This window comes from Neomonachus schauinslandi, chromosome 15 (genome assembly GCF_002201575.2).
Source record: "Neomonachus schauinslandi chromosome 15, ASM220157v2, whole genome shotgun sequence".
In the NCBI taxonomy this organism is placed as follows: Eukaryota; Metazoa; Chordata; class Mammalia; order Carnivora; family Phocidae; genus Neomonachus; species Neomonachus schauinslandi.
The window spans coordinates 123,661-143,084 of record NC_058417.1 but is presented as its reverse complement, the minus strand read 5'-3'; the positions used below and the strand labels follow the sequence as shown (position 1 = coordinate 143,084).

Here is a 19,424-nt window from a genome sequence, read left to right as displayed (position 1 = left end):
AAGTAACTGGCCACTAGGGCACTTGACCAATTTTGGTACCTCGGAATGTTTCTTTTTGAAAAATAGTTTGTGGAAAAACTTCTGTGACCTACTAGGTGTCCTTATAAATTTATCCGGCATCACAGAGTTCAGGTTACATCTTCTGTGCATGGGGACTGTGGCTGACCTGTAACCCAGCTTTTCCCACTTGCTTCGTCAGAGGCCAGTCACCACTGCACATCCTGGGGCAGTATGGCAGAGAGAACGCGGCAACCATCTTCGAGCTGTTCCTGGAGTGCATGCCTGAGTACCCTCTGGATAAACCGGACGCGGAAGGAAACACAGGTACGTCAGCCTGCGAGGCTGTCCCGTCTCGCTGGGCTCCCGCTTCCCGGAAGGACAAGAGCCCGGGCGCACATGCCGCCCTCGAAGGGCGCTCCGCCTGGCGCGTTGGGCGGGGTTCTCGGAGCATCCGTTGTCGGCGCTGCTGCGGTGCTCCACAGTGTCTCATTTGGGGGACACACACGTCAGAAGCGTCTAGAGCTCCCCTCCCAGGCCATATACTCCTGTCCGCACGCCTGCCCGTCTGTGTTTTCGGTCCTCCTCTCCCCTTTGTCTGTCCTGCACGCGCCTCAGGAGGAGGGAATGCTGCCGTGTGTGTTGATGGGCTTTGACAACGTGGCCAGTTGCACACAGAGTGGGGCGGGCGTCTTACTGAGGCCCCTCCTGTGGTGCTGCTCGGCTGCCCACGGTCACGGCGTTAATTCGTGTAGCTGTCACCACGTTTGTGATGGGCTCTTGCATTTATATTCTTGTCAGCAGTGCAAGTAGCGTGTCCCCATTTTTCAAGTAGGGAAACAGAGGTGAAACCCACATCTCTCTGTTCCCAGTCCGGGCCCCCGGAGCCTTGTGCTGCTGCCGTGTTCCCGTGCGTTCTCCCTCCCGCCAAACAGAGCCGCCTCGGCCTTTGGCAGCGGTGTAGTCTCCCAGGAGCGTCCCGAACCTTGGCGGCACCAAGTATTCTGTCCTCGTTCTTGGTCTCGCCCCATGAATGTGTTGTGATGAGCCTGAGCCCGAGGCAGTCGGCCGCGGGAGTGAGCTGCGGGCCCAGCACCCGCTGCCACGCAGGCCACTGTCCAGGAGCCGGCGACGGGCAGGCAGGCGCTTCTCCTCAGGCTTCCAGCACCCAGGCCTGGGTCCTGGTGCCTGGCTCTGTCCTGTTCTGGGTGGTGACACTGGGTAATTTTGTATCCTCTCAGTGCCTCTTTCCTCGTGTGAAGTGACCCCTGTCCGACTGCACCGTTCAGAGAACGAAGTGAAGGGATTTAAACGCAGGGTGCTGGGGAGGGAAGCGAGGGGCCAGCAGCAGGCCCGGCCGGAGCCTGGGTGCCCACGGGGCCGGTGGGGCCGGTGGGGCCGGTGGGGCCGGTGCCTGCACACAAGAGGCCTCCCTGCGGTGGAAGGACTTCTGGAGGACGAGCGTGCTGATGCTTCTCCCCCTGTGTACACACGTCACCGGTCTTTAGGTGACGAGAGAGCTTTGACCCCCTGTGCTCATGCCAATGTTCTCTTCAGCGTGCGGCCCCCGCTCACTTCTCTTGGAGCAGAGCGCTCGGGGGCCCTCAGCCGGGCAAAGCTGCATCTCCCGTGGACGTCGCCCCAGAGTGTGCGTGGGGACCTTGCCGACACACGCGGTCAGGGCCTGTCCTGCCCTCAGCCGGGCCCGGGTGGGACAGAGCCCTGCCTGTGGTTTTGTTTTCCAGTGCTGCTCTTGGCATACATGAAAGGGAACGCCAACTTGTGCCGTGCCGTCGTCCGCTCCGGGGCTCGCCTTGGGGTCAGCAATAACCAGGGAGTCAACATCTTCAACTACCAGGTTGCCACCAAGCAGCTTCTGTTCAGACTGTTAGGTGAGTGGCTCCTTCCTGCCCCTGCAGGGCAGGCACAGTCACGGCGTGGGTCGTTCAGATGTCCTGGTGACCTCGGAACCCCAGAACGCACCCGCGGTCTCCCTGGCCCCGTATGGGACTTGCCGTGAGGGCTGTGCTGCGAGGGGGCCGTGAGCAGTCTCCAGAGCACGCGGGGCCCGTCCGTCCCCGCCCCCCGGTCCCACTGCGATCCGTAAACTCACAAATGCGTCTGTTCGTGGGGGCAGGTCACCCTTGCTCGGCGCCCCCTCATCCTTCCACCGATGCAGGCTCTGCGTCCTTCGGGGCAGCCCTCTGCCTCTGCCCCACTGACCCGTCCTCCGTTCCTTCTGTAGCGGGGAGCGTGCGCTCTGGGTGGTCTCGTGTTTGCCACTGTCGCGTCCCTGCCGAGGCGGCAGCGGCACGGCGTTACTAGGCCAGAGTCTGGGCAGAGGCACGCGCTCCCAGGCCCCTCGCAGCTCCGTGACGTTGGCGTGGGTGACGTGGCCCGCGTCCCCGCGCGCCCCGCAGCGGAGCGCTGTTCGCCGTGCACGTGGGCCGCCCTCTCAGAGCTCGGACCGGGCGCCGCCTCCCGGGCGCCGGTGTGGGAAGTGCTGGCAGAGACGCGTCGCGCGCTGCCCCCTCCCCGTGAGCTCAGCGGCGTGCGCGGGCCGAGCACTTGCGGGCGGCGGAGGGCTGGCGTGGTTCTGCTACCCGTGCTCATCGCTCCCAGCCCGAGGGCTCTGCAGCTCACACCGAGCCCTCGCCCGCCGCGGCTCGGCGCTCCTGCCCCCTCTGCCGGCGCCCACGCCACAGACCCGGCCCCTCCGCCACCTTCGCGGCCACCCGCTCTCGCAGACCTGCTCCTCCCCCACGGGCCCCTCGCCGTGCGGCCCCCGCCGGTCTCCCCGGCCGCCTGTCTCTCCCGGTGGGCCTCCTGGTCTGGCCGCCCCTGACCCCCCGTGTCCCCCACGAACGCCTCGAGCACCGCCCCTCCTGCCGCAGCCCTCCTGGCAAGTGCTGGGGCTCCAGGGCCTCCGCGGTACGCTTTCCCTGACGGCTCAGAGCGCGTTGCCTTTGCGCCCACGTGTCACTGCGACGGCCCCCGGGCCACCTGGCACGGTCGCTGATGGGGACGGGTTCTCTCCGCCTGTCCTCGCAGACATGCTGTCCAAGGAGCCTCCGTGGTGCGACGGGTCCACCTGCTACGAGTGTGCCGCCAAGTTTGGAGTCACGACTCGCAAACATCACTGGTAAGGCCCCGGGGCTGCTCGCCAGAGGGGCGACAGCACTGCTGCCCGTCCCTGCTTCCGCCTTTCTCCGCGAGGAGCCGTGACCCCGCCAGGGCCCCGCGCGGAGCCTGAGCAGGTGGGGCGATGCCGCGGCAGGCGGTGCGCGGGGAGGGTGGGGGCCTCCCCCTCCCGAGAGCCGAGGAGCCGGGCCCCGGGCCCCGGCAGAAGGAGCCCTTCCTTGGCTGTCGCCGAGGGGCTCTCGGTCCTGAAGAGCCTTCCCCGCCAGCCCTGTGACGTGCCCGCAGGCCAGGATCGCGTTCGCACTGACGCGGTGGGACCCGGGTTGGTGTGCGGCAGGCACACCTGATGGGCGCCGCCGGGGCTGCTGGAGGCCCCCCTCACACCCCCTTGCTTTGCTTCCACAGCCGCCACTGCGGACGCCTTCTTTGCCATAAATGCTCGACCAAGGAGATTCCTATTATAAAGTTTGACCTGAACAAGCCCGTGCGAGTTTGCAACATTTGCTTTGATGTACTGACTCTGGGGGGGGTCTCTTAGGGAGCCCCCAGGCCACACCCCGGTCGCCTCCCCAGCAGCTGTTCTGCTCTCAAGCCCGACCCACCCAGAGCAGGGGTTGCTGGCCCGTCTTCCTGCGGAACAGACTGAGCGATTAAGGACCCCGGTGTGATTGACCCCATCTCAAGGGTCCGGTGGGTTGTCCGTGTGTCCGACTGGGATCGAGGTCACTGGATGACTCGGGGGGGCAGGCCTTGTCGCCGCAGTGGCACCTGTGACAGGAGTTGGACCCCAGTCTGCTTGCAACTTACGAGGACACTCAGAAAACCAGTCCCCTCCCAGTAGCTTAGTGTCCGTGTCGAGCATTGCCGTGGTCTTCCTGCGCGGGCGGGCGGGCGGGCGGGCGGACGGGCGGTCAGAGCCCCGCAGGGGGAGGCGGGCGTCTGGCCGCTCGGTGAGCGCTGTCTTCACTCTGGGTAGGTGCAGCGCGCAGCGTTTTCATAAAGATCATAGGATACTCTTGCCCGAAGTCCTTTTTTTTTTTTTAAACCTAAGCTGAGATTTTTTAGTGAGCTGCCCCTTTAAAAAAGGTGAAATCTTTCTAAACAGGGTTCAAAGATGAGAGCTGAAAAATTGTGGCCTTAACAACTGAAAGCTTTACCCGTCTTCACGCTCCTGGGTTCAGGAGTGCAGCGTCTCCTTCTCTCGTCTGGCTGTGTCCTGTCTGTGGAGGCCTCGCTCTGCCACCGGCGCATGGTGGTGGAGGTGCACTTTGATTGTGCTGCACTTTTTAAAAAACACAGCTGCATTATGGCTGATTCCGATTTAAAAATCCACATTCAGAAGTAGCCTCACACATCCACGCATTAGTGACTCTGACGATCAGCTCTGATGGGACCTCAGTGCACAGGGAGCTGCGGAGTGTCCCTGGGAGCAAGAGTGTCACCCGGGCCCAGCGGTGGGGAGGGGATCGTGCAGCCTCAGGCCGGCAGGTGCAGGAATCCCGAGTTCCCAGCGGCTTGCCCCGCCCAGCGGGTGCGAGCCGGTTGGGAACACGCTGGCTCATCCGCGGAATGAGGCCCCAGAGCCTCCTGGCCCTAGTCGCTGCTAGTGCGTATGCTAACCCTGTGGCGCTAAACGTCTCCCTTGGAAGGTTTGGCCAGTTTTTTAAAAATGTACGTTTAAAGAGAAACTTCTAGCACTGCTTTAAAGAAAGAAACCCTGAGATGAACATATGTGTTCCTAAGTTATTCTCAGAGATTAACAGTCTCGATCGTAATGCTGATTTTTCAGACATTTAACAACCACTACATTGTTTTTGCATTAATGAAGTATGGGTATATGTGTAAAGGGACTAAATATTTTTTTGGGTAGTAGTATGTTCTTTCTGTTGCTGTAGATTTATACGTTTTGTTGCCTAAATGTGTGTGTAAAATGAGCTGATAAACCAGAGCGCTACTTTTTAATATTTCTGTGATTTATGAAATATACAAGCTTTCTACGTTAATACGAGCTTGTGCACAATGTTTAAAAGAAAAAATTAGAAGAGTTCCCCAGTCTCCTAAGTCTGTGACACATTTCCTATAGACTTTTTACAGAGGAACAGCTGGTCTTGGCAGACACTTGCCTGCGTGAGGCCTGTGGTCAGCTTCCGTTTTCTGGTGCCTGAACGGGGCCACCAGGAAGCAGGGCTTCGTGAGGTGGCCTGGTTCTGTAGTTGGAAGGTAAGATAATTACGCTTCAGGTGTGAATCGAGGCAGTTGGTACTTTCATACTCGCTCTTTTCATGTTCATGGTGGAGCGCGGAGGACGGGAAGTCCATCAGGGGTGAGGCTGACGGTCTAGCTCCCGCCCTGCCTTTACCAGTTTTAGTAACAATCTTGCCTCTTATTGCACTTAAAAATCTTAAAAGGCCTGTTTAAAATATGTCGAGTCCAGCTTCTGTTTCTTCACGGAGTCCAGGGACGGCTGTGGTACCGAGCAGCCACGGAACGGGGGAGCATTTTGTGAGTTCTGCGCCGGCTTCAGGCTGCACCCTTGTACGTGTAGACGGGGCCCCTTTCCACAGCCTCGGGGGGTCTCCGGGGCCACGGGGGTGCTCGCTGGGCTGCGTGCGGCTGCCCGCGGGACCCCCCGGCACCGCCCTTGCTGGCACTCGACGCGCTGTGGGACTGCAGGGCTGTTCTCGTTACAGTTTAATCCGTAGCTTAAATACTAGTAGCCGAGTCTCAGTTTTATTCAGAGCTGCCAGGTGTGAGGAGTACAGCGGGAGGAATAAACTTTCCGAAACACGGTGTGTGCACCCGCGAACGTTGTGACGCGGCGTCAGCCCTACCTGCCTCCTGCTCACCGCCGGGCCCGCGGGACAGCGTCCTCCACGGTCTCTGGCCCGCGCTGCGTGTGCGCCCAGCGGCCGGCTTGCTGCGATCCTCCGGCGCGGGAACACCCACCCAACTCAAGTGCCTCCACTTAGGACTTTCTGGTTCTCGGTGACGGTAGTGTCTCTCTCCACGTGATGCATCAGAACGTGTGTTGCATCTGCAGTTTGCTGCCCGCGCGCTGCCCGCCCCAGTCCGCGGTTTGGTCGAGGCTCGCCTGCCGTGCTCTCTCCAGCAGTGGGGTCCCCGTGCCCGCTGGTCCTCTACCTCAGCCCCGGGTCATTTGTGGCCGTGCCCGCGCGGAGCCCAGCGTGCCGGCGGGTTCGCCCCCGCTCCGCTCGCGGCCCCCGCCCGTGCCGCCGAATGATTCTGCGCTGATCTTGCCCTTGGGCGCGAGGTGGAGGGAAAGCCTCGGGAGGGGCTGGGTGATGCTTAGACCCGAAAGGGGCACCGAGCCCCCAGGTGGCAGGTGATACTGCGCAGGTGAGTGAGACGCTGCCACGACGGGCACCGAAGTAGCTCCTGACACAAGGCTTCTTGCGGCGCTGGGACTGCTCTCGCCAGCCGCGGAAGAGGAGGGGCGTGGAAGCCACATTTTCATTGTGATTTAATAAAGTAGTTCGTGAAGAGCTGACTGCTTGACGAGATAAAAACACTTCACGAATTCCCCGAAGTTGTCATGGATGCCTTAACGACTTTCTCTGGAAGATCACTGCCCGGACGGTCCCTTTGTGGTATAAATCACACGCTGACCCGTTGCACACAACACCCACCTGGACCGCTCGACTTCGTGGCTCGTCCCCTTGGGGCAGATGCGTGAGGCCGGGGGCAGGGCGGCAGCGGGGCAGGAACTGAAGGCGCACGTGCGGGTGGGTCGGTTGGGCTTCCAAGCCGTCCAGGGCGCGGTGCTCAGCGTGGGACCTCGGTGTCGTGTGTAGGACCAGGACGCTTTGATCGGCGTCGTTTCTTTGGAGTCCACGTAATGGAATGTATTTTCAAATACTGATACTTGCATTTCCTGTAACAATTCCTTACAATAAAATGAGGTAAAATTGTGCATTTCAAGTGGAAACTTTAATAAGACATTTGTAGTTTTTAATGCCGAAGTACCAGTAAGCATTAAAAACAGATTTTTTTTTTGGATGCAGTGTTCCATGATTCATTGTTCGCATGTAACACCCAGTGCTCCGTGCAGAACGTGCCCGCCTTAATACCCTTCACCGGGCCAACCCATTAACTCCTGACATGTGAACACGTTCCTTAAATAGCTCACCCTCTAGGGAAGTTTGGATTCCCACACTTTTCAGAAGCACATTGGCAGTCAAAAAGTAGCTGTTTTAGGCATAACCGACCAGCTGCCTGGAGCGGCGTCAGCCCAGGCTGCGGGGGTGGCCGCGCTCCCTCTGACTCCTCCGGAGGATCCAGCCCCGGCGAGGGTCCTGCTGGTCGTGGTCTAGAGGGAGGACTGGCACTGGGGGTTTCAGAGAACACTAGGGAAGGTGTGAAGTCGAGGGGCCCACAACGCCCCTGAGTAGATCGTACAAATCTAGCTGCCGCCCCTGCCCCCCCCCCGCCGCCGCCGGGCCGTTGCACGTGCTGGGACGGACGCACTCCCTTTCTTTGTCTTCCAGCTTGCTCCCCCCTGGTTCAGACCAGCTGTGGAGACAGAGCTCATTCTCTGCTGGCTTTTCACATGGTTAACGAGCACTGTTAAGTGCTTCCACAGGACAGCCTCCTGTAAACCTAACAGCCGCCCTTGAGGGGACCACTAGTCCTAATATGTGAGTACAAACAAGAACCGGGCCTGCATGGACTCCCACACTGTTGCCCAGCCAGGTTTTCGTTCTGTTACTGATTCGCTGGCAGTATTGGGCAAGTATCCTAACTTCTGGGCCTTAGTGTCTGCACCCATAAAGCCGGGGTGGTGACCACGGTCCTTCCTGGCTCATACGGTTTCTCTCCTTGAGGGAGGTCATCAGAAATGGGTAACGTGCCCCTCCTCTCACGCAAGGACACAGAGTCCCCTCCAGCGGGGGCTGATGGGAGCAACGTCTGCGGTTTCCCTGCAGGAGTCGGGGGCCTCTGCTGCTGGGGGAGCTCTCAAGACGGGGGTGGGGCGTTCGCTTCGTCCTCCTCTGAGGGGCACCACGGATTTCTGGACAGGGCCCCAACCCGTGCATGGGGTCTTTCAGGTCCCAGTTGTCCCAGAGCTAAACGAGCCGGGGACGGGCGATGGTCTGGTATGGCTCCCTTTTGACCCCAGGCGCTCCACTCCTGGGTGGGGGCGGGCAGCTGCCCAGCATGCTCAACGCAGCCCTGCTCGTGGGGGCAGCAGGAAAGCAGATGTGGGGGAACAGCTCAGCTCTGTCGTGCTCCTTCTCCGGACCCTCTCAAGGCTGGCAGAGAGGTTACATGAGAACAGATGAAGCCCCCTGCCCAGCATCGTCTCCCTCCCCAGCGAGTCATCCCTGCCAGAGCTGTCCTGGGGGACCTGCCTCCGACCACCAGAGCTCTGCCCTGGGGCCACTCTGGAAGGACGAAGCAGAGCGACTGCTCCAATAACCACAAGCGTCATCACGGCTGAGCCCTTTGAAGATTCGACCGCCACCCCAACACAAGGAGCTCTTCGCGATAAAGTACATGGTGGCGGCAAAGAGGAAGTGAGCAGCCTGCAGTCCGGCAGAGAGTGGGTGCCCAGGGCCCTCCCTGGCCACACTCGGCTGGGATGACAGGGTGCCTTGTTCCGTTCATTTCTTTTTTCAGTATGTTTTGGGAGGGTCTGAACTCCTCTGCACCTGGCCCCCACACTGTCCCTCACTCCCACCCCGAGGATGGCCTCTCGGGCTCTAGCGGGGCTCCTGTCGCCCACTGTAACCTCCCCGAGGTGAGCCTTGCCTGCCCCCTCCCACCCCACAGGGGACACAGCGAGCTATGGAGGGGTGCAAACGGCATGGAGTCGGGGCAAGAACCTGGAGTTCGAGGCTCAGCTGCACTGCTCTGTGCTGCCTCATCTGCAGACTAAGAGCTAACTCGCGCACTTACACCCCGTGCTGGGTATTGGGGGTGCAGGACACCAAGCTGGGGAGCCCTCCGTCCTCATGCAGGGAGAGAGGCGGACGGGAAACCCGGGTTGTCGTCTTAGACGAGAACAAGGCTGCAGGCAGGCCAGGCGAGCGCAGGTGCCTGCCTCCCGAGAGGTGCCGGTCCAGGCAGGAGGGGCAGCCTGGCGGAGGTTCCGCAGGCACGGTGCGGTGGACGAGGCTGCAGGGAAGGGTGCCCCGGTGCACGGGGAGGTGGTGGGAGGGCCGTGGACGTGGCAAGTCACTGAAGGTGGGGGGGGTGCGCCCTGGTCATCCAGGGTGACCGCTCACAACAGGGCGGAGGGCGGCGTGGGAGAGGACAGTGAGACTTGCTGCTTCCACGCGAGAAATGACAGCCCGGAGCTGGGGAGGCTGCTGGGGGGCAGGGTGCGGGGAGAGCCGGGGCCCTGAGATGGGGTGGGAGGAGGGGAAGAGCAGAGGAAGGCGTCCTGGATGGCTGCCGGGGTCCTCACTTGGTGTGACATCACAAGGTGACTGAATTCCGGAAGTGTGGAGTCTGGGTGTCTAGGACGTGCTCCAAGGAGCCGCCTATCTGGATGCAGCTGAGGTGGGAGTGAGGAGACCTGGTGGGGGGGGCTCATGGGCCGAGAGGGGTGCCTGGGGGAGAAAAGGGAATCAGACGAGGGCCAAGGGAGGGTTTCCCGGAGGCCGTCAGGTGTGGCCAGTCCCGGACGGCCATGGCCGTGGGGTGAGGAGGGCAGAGTCTAGCCTGCTGCACAGCCGAGGGGGGCTGGGGAGCAAGGACCCTGAGTACACGCAGTGTGGCCACAAGTAGATCAGTGCCACAGAGGAGGGTTTCCTTCAGGAGGGGGAAGCGCCATGAGGCAGGTGGGCAGGGGGGCGGCAGGGGAGGTCCCCAGTAAGAAGCTCCTCCGGTCAGTGGGGTCGGCGTAGGGGTGACGGGTTGCCCTGGACACACACCCCACCGGGAGAGGCATCACAGCAGAGAAAGTACTTTTTGATCAAAGAGCAGACTTGTCCCACACCTAATTCTAAATGTTTAAGAGAGAAAGAATATCCTCACTTCAAACTGCTGCTCGGAGGCGTCTGGATTTGCTGCCTCCGTGTAAGCGAAAGCCCTTCCCCTCCAGGATTAGCCTGCCCTGTTTCATTGTTCCCTCTCCCGGTTGGGCTCGGCTCCCATCAACTGGGTGTGGCTTGGCTCCGGGCAGAGGTAAAATCAGGGGAACCTAGAAGAGTTACATGGACGCTCTGAACGATCCGTGGCTTCTCTGGACGCGTCTGCCTGTCTCCGATTGGCCAGTGCCCCCAGTGCCCTAGCCGGGTGGGGAGTTACAGGTCGGGCATGGCAGTCCAGTTAGTTTTGAGTTGGTCAGATTTGCGCGCATTGCCGTCTGAGGGCTCTGAAGAAGGATGGCGAGTAGATCACAAACAGGCTGACAGGTACCGGGCAGGCCGGCGCGCTCTGGTCTCAGGCACAGGAGGGTGAGCCCTCGGTGAGGGGCGTGGGCCATGTTTGCAGAGTGTGGGCAGCGTGCTTCCAGGCAGGGTTCCCTGGGGGTTATCACCATCTGGGGCACGGACTCACAGCGGGAAGGAGCAGGTGATGGCCAGGGGTGGGCAGCCCGTGTACTCCCCCAAGCTGGGGTGGTCCAAGTCCCCACGGTTCGTGTCTGCAGGGAGGCCCGGTGACTGGTCGCTAGGGGGTCCGGTGGTTCTCACGCACACACAGTGGGGCTCCTTGGCACCCGGCTTGTACAGCTTCCTGGGGACACCGATCCAGTCTCTGCTCACACCTCCGCTGAGGACAGAAGAACAAGGACGTGTTACCAGCAGGAACTCAGGAGTCTCTGGGGAGGGGAGCGGGGAAGGCCACCTGGCGATTTCCCAAGGCGGCGGTCTGCAGCATGCGTCCCCTAACCCTGCCGGCTCTCCTGACTTCCTCCAGCTTCCCCCGCTGTCCCGGTGCCCCCGGGCCCTGCCCTGTGCCTTGCCAGGAGCCAGCGCTACTTCCCCGCACTGCGAACACCTGGGAGAGGCTCTCCCCTACTGGCCCGTGAGCGTCTCAGAAACAGCGTCTGGCTCCAATCCCCCACTGCATCCTGGCGCCTCTCGTACTCCTTCCCTGCCCCTTACTCCACACCCAGTCCCTGTCTGAACTCAGGACTCCTTTGTCGTTTCCAAAGGGAGTTAACACAGACCGGGCTGAGGCACAGGGATAGGGTGGACTCGCCGGGGGAGGGAAGGCAGTGAGGCCAGAGGGGGCCACCGAGACCGGCAAACAGGCCCTCAGGGGGGCAGGCCAGGTTCCCCGAGCCCCTCTTTCTGGAGACCAGGCCCTGTCTCTTCAAAACTGGACAGGAGCGGGCGCCTGGGTGGCTCAGTCGGTTGAGCGACTGCCTTCGGCTCAGGTCATGATCCCGGAGTCCCGGGATCGAGTCCCGCGTCGGGCTCCCTGCTCGGCGGGGAGTCTGCTTCTCCCTCTGACCCTCTCCCCTCTCATGTGCTCTCTCTCATTCTCTCTCTCTCCGAAATAAATAAATAAAATCTTTAAAAAAAAAAAAAACTGGACAGGAGCTTTCCTTCCTGCCCCTTCCACACCTGCTCCCTGAATTAAGGTGGAGGAAACGTGATGGACACAGGGGCTGGGCCTGGGGAAAGCTGGCAGCTTTGGCTGTTGGCTGGAGAGCAAGAAGGCCTCTCCGCACAGAAGAGGGTGGACGTACACAGCTTACACTTGAGGAAGGGGATCTCCTGCTTCTCAGGGAGAGCTGAGCTCGTACTTGAGGCCCTTGAAGCTTGCTGTGTGTGCCGGGGGGGGTCCCATCCTCTGCATCAGAGTTAAGGGGATTGAGGGCCTGATGATTAAACACCCGTTTTTCCTCCAGCTGCCCCCAAACAACCCGGGAATAACCTCTGGGCCGTCTACCCTGATCGGGCTCCCCTCACTTTATTTCTACGGGAAAGGGCTTCTCGGAAACACTCAGCAGTTGCCATGTTTCGTGCCGCGGGCCGGCCCCGCCTCCTCGTCCCTGTAGGCGGCCAGAATTTGTGCAGACAAGAGGGAACAGAGGCCCTTGGACGGATCAACAGGCCAAACTGAGCAGCTGTACTTGGGCCTGCTCATCCCAGGCCAGGGTCTTTGGGAAGTGCAAGCAAGCAAAACACACGCCCGGGTCCCCACCCTCACCTCACCTGGTTGTCAGGGGCCCCAGAAGCCTCGGACACGTAGCCAGTTGAGACTCGCTACCCAGAACGCCTGTACTCTCAAGGAGTCCCCCTGGGTGCACAGCTAGGTTATGGTGTCACCGAGCCACGGGTGGGAGGGAAGCCTGTGTACCTCTCCGGGGAACACCAGAGCCGGCTGCCCCTGCTGGAGCTCCACTCGGCATTGCACGGTGGGAACGTCTGCTTCTCCTCCAGCGCCCGCCGGCCCGCCTCCGAGCCTCGGCTGATCATGGCTTCCACCTGGGTCAGTTCCGGCGTAGGGAGGCCGTCCTCTCCGTAGAACCGTCCTATCACCCTTCCTGTGGTGACGGGACAGCTGATGTCAGGGTCTCGGTCACCTCCACGGTGAGACCCAAGCTCCCAGGGTTTCTGGCTCAGGACCAAGAACCCCTTGACGCCTGACAAGACCCCACATAGAAGCGAGACTGCCCTAGCTGCGGACTCCCCCATACGGAGGCCGCCCACCCTTCCCCACATGCAGACAGCGCTTCCTGGAGGGCAGAACTGCATGTAATTCCTTCCTCGGCGCTCCACGGTGCTGGAGGCACGCGGGACGTGTTCCATAAACGTACGACAAATGACTGGCTTATTGGGTCACACTTTTGTGGCTCGATTCTTCCCAAAGTGAAACGATTTTGTCTTGTAGAACTATCAGTAAGTCATTTATTGAGCATTTACTCAGGGTCAGGTGCTACGCTTGTGCTTCACCAACATCCTGCAAACCCTCAGAGCAACCTAGGAGAGAGACAGGGAGGCTGAGTAGCTGGGAGGGCTCTGAAGCTGGCGCCCACACTCTCCCTCCACCATCCTCTCTCCCTCAGTCCTGCGGTGCACGAACTGAATGGAAACAGCAAGTGGTCCATGAACCTGCAGGCCTGAGCCAGAGGGGTCAGCTCTCCTTTGGGGCAGGGACTTTCGTCTCTGAGTCCTGATGTGCAGGCCCCTTCCCGCAGCACCTGCCACAGGAAGCAGCAGCAGAAAGTGCTTCTGGAAGGGCCGGCCAAGAGCAGGTGCCTGAGCGGCCTTGAGCCCTGCAACTACTGGGCCACCAGGGGCAGCTTCGTCCACCCTCACGTCCAACCACCCCGACTGGTCCAATTCTGTTTACGTCACTTTTGTGACCTGGATTAGAAGCTGCTGCTCCTTCGTATACAACATACACTTTCCTGTGCTCATGTCCATCCAACAGCAAATCTCGTCCGGCCGGCCTCTAGAAGACACCGCGGTTCTGGCCACCTTCTCCATTTCTCACCCAAACTACAGCCTGCACGTTGGCTTCCTTTCTATCTGCTGACTGTGCTTAGCTGCTCCCCGTCTCGGCACTGTTCCCTCAGCCTGGAATACTCTCTTTCCACACCCCAGTCTGACTGGCTCCTCACATCCCGGTCTCTGCTCACCTACTATCCCCTCCAACAGGCCTCCCCTGACCATCTGCTCAAAAGTGCCACATACCACACCCCCCACACACATCAATCTGCTTTATTTACACTCAGTCCCAACTGGAATTGTGTGGTCGGTTTACTTGTTTATGTATGTCTCTCCTGCCCACCAGTGAGGCCCCAGCACTCAAAACAGCCCAGTACAGAGCATTCACTTTCCGTGCTTATTAGAATATATGAGGGGATCAGGGCGCAGCCTCTGAGTTGATCTAGCAGAAAACTTCCTCCTAGAGGGTCTCTTTGTGCACGGCGACAAGCCTGTCGTGCTGGGTTTTAGACATGAGACCCACAGAGAGGGAGGAGTCGTAGAGGCAACAGAGAAAGAGTTGGAGAAGCTGTGTCGTGAGAATGGCGGTCACCACCGGCTGGGTCTCCAAGCCAACACTGTATCCAGAACACAAAGACATCTCATTTGCCTGTGAGGCTTGGCCACTAGCTGCCGAGATGGCTTCCTGTCTTCACTTCCTCCTCTGATGGGGCTTTACTGGGCCCGAAAGAGCCTAACATAGCCCACCTCCTATAGAACGAGCCAAAAGAGGGCAGGACCTGCATTCAACTCATCCCTGGTCCGGTCCCCATGAGGACCAGAACCATCACTTACCCAGAGTAGGTATTCAAATACATGCTGACTGACTACAGTCCCTCCCCGACGCTCACACACATACGCTAACACTGTTCAAACACAGCAGTTTGCTCCCCAAATATCAGGATGACATGTTTGGTCTGGCAGTCTTTGCCCACTCTCAGGGCTCTATTCTTTTTCTTTTGTGTTAGGATTTCTTTTCCTTATTAACCTGGTAATATTTCAACCAACCTCCCGGGAAAAAGGGAGAACCCAGCCTCCTGAAGGTCTGCAGAGAGCTCTCAGTCCGTTCAGTGCAGACGTGGTTGTGGTGTCAGGAATGGCCCGGGACAGCCCGGAGGAAAACCCAGAAGGGGGTGTGCAGGCCGGGAGGGCAGGAGCCAACAAGTGTGTGTGGTGGGGGGGCTGGATGCAGAAAGAACTGTGGGTGTTCTAGTCAGCTGGATGTGGAGGGAGCGGAGGAGCTCGGGCAAAGGCCAAGGTTCTCAGAAAAGGTAACCCAAGTGGTCAAGACAGAGCAGACAGTCAGAGGTGTTAGGGGCAGAGATGGAACGCTCCCAACCGAGACCCATTCTGGTGGTGAGGAGCACTGATGTTCCCCAGGCAGTCAGCGGGTCCAGTTGGGCTCCACAGAGGGAAAAGGGCCCCAACCAACCCAATTTTCAGTGTTTACAAAGCACTCTAGCGTTTAGAGTCTAACATTTCTTTGGGACACTGTTAGGTGTCTTTCTATTTCAAAGGTGATTCCCTCCTTGCTTGCCCGGCACCACTGGCTTTAACAAGTGTCTGGGAGACAGTTCCTTTGGGATGGACACAGACTAATGCTGGTCTCCCTACAGGGCTAAGTAAGAGTATCTGTCAAAACTGCACACAAACGTAGGCCTCGAGCCCTCCCGACTGGGTGCTGAAGCCCGATGCCTGGGACCCAGCGAGGCTCCTGGAGCTGGTGGTTCAAGGTGTGGCAGGCAACCCCTGGCTTTGGGGCCACAGAGGCCAAAGCAAACGGCAGGATCATGCTCTCCCAAGAGTATGAGTGAGAGAAACAAGTGCCCCAAACACTTCCTTCGGAGACTCACGGCCACACTAACAACCAGAGTTTAAGGGGAAAATTTCATGGGTATTGTACGGATTTTAACCTTGAGTCCAATCCCCAAAGAACTCTAACTCTTTTAAAAAATTGCAGGACAGGGGCGCCTGGGTGGCTCAGTCATTAAGCGTCTGCCTTCGGCCCAGGTCCTGGGATCGAGCCCCGCATCGGGCTCCCTGCTCCGCGGGAAGCCTGCTTCTCCCTCTCCCGCTCCCCCCGCTTGTGTTCCCTCTCTTGCTGTGTCTCTCTCTGTCAAATAAATAAAAAAATCTTTAAAAAAAAAAAAATTGCAGGACAACTGAATAGAATCTATGGAAACGACCTGTGGAATACCTACCAACGAATTCGTAATTCTTCTCGTAGAACGAAAGCCAATTTTGAAGGGTCAGCACCTCCGAAAACGACAAGTCAGCTACATGGTCCACCAGGCCTGCTTCAGAGTAGTCCCCAGTCACAAACGCCCTCGATGCATCCCGGCCTGCAGGAGACAGGTTTCCAATTGGATGAGCTCGTAAATCGCTGGCACTGTACCAACTCAAGAACCTATTTTCTGAGAATCATCTGGAAACCCCTAATCCCCACCTCCAGGAAAAGCTCATCTCCCCTCGCTGGGATAGATGTTAACACAAGTATGTCTTCCTTTTAACACTTGTCACAAAATAACTCATTGTTGATGTAATAACTATCTAATGTCTGCCTTTTCTACTAGTCTGCAAGTTTTATCAGGGCAGAGAACACACCAAACTCAGTATTGATTCCCCAGTGTCTGGTAGTGCCTAGTCTTTAGTAATTATCAATAAATATTGGCTGAATGAAACCCATGCATTTACAGTTGATTTTCAGTAAGTCAATTCTCAACAATTATTTCAATAATTCAAAGGGGGAAAGAATAGTGTTTTCAACAAATGGTGCTTGGACAACTGGATAGCAACATGCAGAAGAATGAAAATGGGCCCCTACCTCACAACATATATAAAATTAACTCAAAATAGATCAATGACATGAATGTCTGAGCTCAAACTGTAAAATTCTTGGAAGAAAACATAGGTGTAAATGTTTGTGCCCTTGGATTAGGTGACGGTTTCTTAGATAGGACACCAAAAGCACAAGCTAACAAAGAAAAAATAAACTCGATCAAAATTTTTAAATTTTGGGGGTGCCTGGGTGGCTCAGTCGTTAAGTGTCTGCCTTCGGCTCGGGTCATGATTCCAGGGTCCTGGGATCGAGTCCTGCATCGGGCTCCCTGCTCAGTGGGAGAGCCTGCTTTCCCCCTCTCCCGCTCCCCGTTTGTGTTCCCTCTCTCGCTGTGTCTCTGTCAAATAAATAAATAAAATCTTTAAAAAAATTTTTTTTTTAATTTTGTGCACTACAGCACACTATCAAGAAAGTGAAAAGGGGAGAAAATATTCACAAATCATGGATCTGATAAGGGCCTAGTATCCAGAGTATATAAAGAACTCTCACAACTCAAAGTACAAAGACAACCCAATTAAAAAACAGAAAAGGATTTGAACAGACCTTTCTTCACGGAAGATACACAAACAGTCAACAAGCACAGGAAAAGATGCTCAACATCATAGTTATTAGGGAAACGCAAATAACCAAAACCACAATGGGCTACCACATCAAACCCATTAATTGACTATAATCAAAAAGATGACCAGTTTGGCGAGAATGTGGAGAAACTGGAACTCTACTACATTGATGGTAGGAGTACAGCCACTTTAGAAAATAACTTGGCAGTTTCTCAAAAAGTGAAACACAAGCATTACTACATGAGAAGTGAAAACATAGGTCCAAACAAAAATGTGCACATGTACGTTCATAGCCGTGTTTTCGTAATAGGCAAAAAATGGAAACAACCAAAACGCCCAACAAATGATGATTAAATACACAAAATGTGGTATATACATTCAACAGAGTATTACTTGGCCACAAAGCGGAATGTAGCACTGATACGTGACGATGCAGCCTGGACGAACTTTGAAAATGCTGTGCTAAGTGAAAGAAGCCAGACACAAAAGGCCTCATGTATGATTCCAACTTGTATGAAAAGTCCAAACAGGCAAATCTTCAGATGCAAGTGGACAGAGGCTGCCAGGGGCTGAGGGGTAGGAGGGACTGGGGAGTGACTGCTAACGGATATGGGGTTTCTTTGGGGGTGATAAAATGCCTGGAACTAGAGAATGCTGATGTTTGCACAACTTTCTAACTATATTAAAAAGTACTGAAGTGCATACTTTAGAAGGGTGGATTTTATATTGTGTGAATTATATCTTAACAGACGATAATACAAGTATCGACTGCACGAGTGCACATCTCTGCTTCCCTCCTAGGCTGTGCGGGTGGTGGGGAGCACGGATTTCTGATTCCTCAGCACCTGGCACACGGCGGGCTGCATAGCCGTGGTCAGTGCATAGATGTGAGTGTACAACGGGCACAGAGGAGCTCGGCAGGCGCCAGAGCACACTGCAAAGAACAGCGCCCCCGGGGATGAAAGCTTTCACGTTCACGCCCGTGCATCCTGCTGGGGCAGCTACGCCAGGGTGGGATGGGGCTGTGCACTGCAGACTGCCCTCCACGGGCAGGTGAATGAACCCTGACGCCAGGCCCAGCTCTGCTTCCAGATCACCGTGTAGCTCCGGGTAAGTCCCTGTCCTCGCCGGGCTGTTTGAGGAGCTTGGCAACACCAACCGACCCGAGTTCCTTCTCTGTCAAGGCTTCCATTTCTGAAGTTCTCCCCAGAGACAGGAAGTGACTTGCATTTAAGTACCAGAGGCAGCTTCCCAACTCTGAGACTACCACAAATGCAAAGTGCTTATTTAACATTAGCCTAGTCACTGGCCCTAAGCTCAGCATTTGTTCGTTCCTATTTAACCTGGGACATGGTTATCCCTCCAGCCTGGATGGACAGGCCGGTGGTCCTGGTCCAAAGCCTGTCAACGAATCCCATTCGCCAACGCCCTCAACTATAGAACAGGACAGCAGAATAAATTTCGTTTGACAAACGTTCCGGCCTAACAGACGTGCAGCTTTCTCCTCAGTTCTGACCGACCGAAAGGTGACCAGGCCTTTGTCTGTGCTCTAACCTGATCGCCTTTAATGGACGCAAGTGCGTCTGTACCAGAAACAAGAACGACTCACACGAGGTGTACTATTTTTCGGGGAAACTTGGACAGCGACACCCTGAAGAGATGACTGGGGTCCGCAGGGGGCCTCTGCGGGCAGGGACCCGGCCATGCACCGCTGCGCGCTGAGCCACGCAGTGTGGCGCGGAGCACCTGTCCGGGGGCTTCTGCCCGGCCGGTGGGTAACAGACAAGCGGCCAGAAGCCTGTTTCTCGAAGCTTCGTCGCAAAGAGCGCCTGGGGAAGACAGGGAGGGGACGGGCTGGGCTGCCAACAGCGGGCCACCGTCCCGCCCGGGCGTTCGACCCCCGCGGGACGGTGCAGCCGAGCACCGCTCGGACTGTGACCGTGCGGAGAAAAGGGCGTATGAGCGAATGAATGGACGAACGAACAAGCGCATGGATGAGTGCACGGACGAACGACGCAGGGCGGCAGCGGCCGCCTCGCTGATACCTGCGAAGCCGCTATAGTGGGCCCCCGGCTCGTAGTGCCTCCGGCCGGAGGACACATCGTAGACGCGGCCGAGCAACGCCAAGTAGAGGCCCGGGTCCCCGGGGCCGCCGCGGTAGCGGGCCAGCTCCTCGGGGACGAAAAGGCGAAGGCCAGCGCGGCCGCCCCACCAGCCCATCCACCGTGCCGCCGCCGCCGCCGCCGCCGCCGCGGCTAGGCCCAACAAGAGCCCACGCCCGCCGAGCCTCCGCATGCAGACCGCAGGCGGCCGCCCCGCCTTCCGCGGCCAAGATGGCGGCGACGCAGGCGCGACGCCACCGGCGGACGTCACCGGCGCGACGCCCCGTCGTCCCGCCCGCGCCCCCCCGGGGACAACGGGGTACTGAAGGGAAAACGGCTTCGGCGAAAGACCACTCCCCGGCTCCACTCCCTGGCT

General features: G+C 58.0%; 2 protein-coding genes across 2 annotated transcripts in view; one reads left to right on the top strand and one right to left on the bottom strand.

Moving 5' to 3' along the window:
• Nucleotides 1–7,155, top strand: part of ANKFY1 (ankyrin repeat and FYVE domain containing 1) — an 87,145-nt gene extending 79,990 nt beyond the window's left edge. The window contains exons 22-25 of the mRNA XM_021694844.2: nucleotides 200–324; nucleotides 1,743–1,889; nucleotides 3,049–3,139; nucleotides 3,544–7,155. Of these exons, the coding sequence (XP_021550519.1) occupies nucleotides 200–324; nucleotides 1,743–1,889; nucleotides 3,049–3,139; nucleotides 3,544–3,676 (496 nt within the window). The 3' untranslated portion in view covers nucleotides 3,677–7,155. The remainder of the gene's footprint in view (nucleotides 1–199; nucleotides 325–1,742; nucleotides 1,890–3,048; nucleotides 3,140–3,543) is intronic.
• A 2,934-nt stretch (nucleotides 7,156–10,089) lies between these two features.
• LOC110584694 (neuferricin) lies at nucleotides 10,090–19,241 on the bottom strand. Its single transcript, XM_021694845.2, has 4 exons — nucleotides 18,992–19,241; nucleotides 15,749–15,889; nucleotides 12,415–12,601; nucleotides 10,090–10,875 (listed from the first exon to the last, which is right to left on the bottom strand). The coding sequence occupies exons 1-4, from the start codon at nucleotides 19,239–19,241 to the stop codon at nucleotides 10,659–10,661; spliced, it is 795 nt and encodes a 264-aa protein (XP_021550520.1). The 3' UTR covers nucleotides 10,090–10,658.
• Between the last annotated feature and the right edge of the window lie 183 nt (nucleotides 19,242–19,424).

What these genes read in the sequence shown, in the direction of transcription:
- LOC110584694 (XM_021694845.2), bottom strand. Translation starts at nt 19,241, where the DNA reads ATGCGGAGGCTCGGCGGGCGTGGGCTCTTGTTGGGCCTAGCCGCGGCG. An exon ending in GAAGAATTACGAATTCGTTG is followed by an intron (nt 12,602 to 15,748) that starts GTAGGTATTCCA and finishes CCGTCACCACAG; the next exon opens with GAAGGGTGATAGGACGGTTC. An exon ending in CTCTGGTGTTCCCCGGAGAG is followed by an intron (nt 10,876 to 12,414) that starts GTACACAGGCTT and finishes TTCTGTCCTCAG; the next exon opens with CGGAGGTGTGAGCAGAGACT.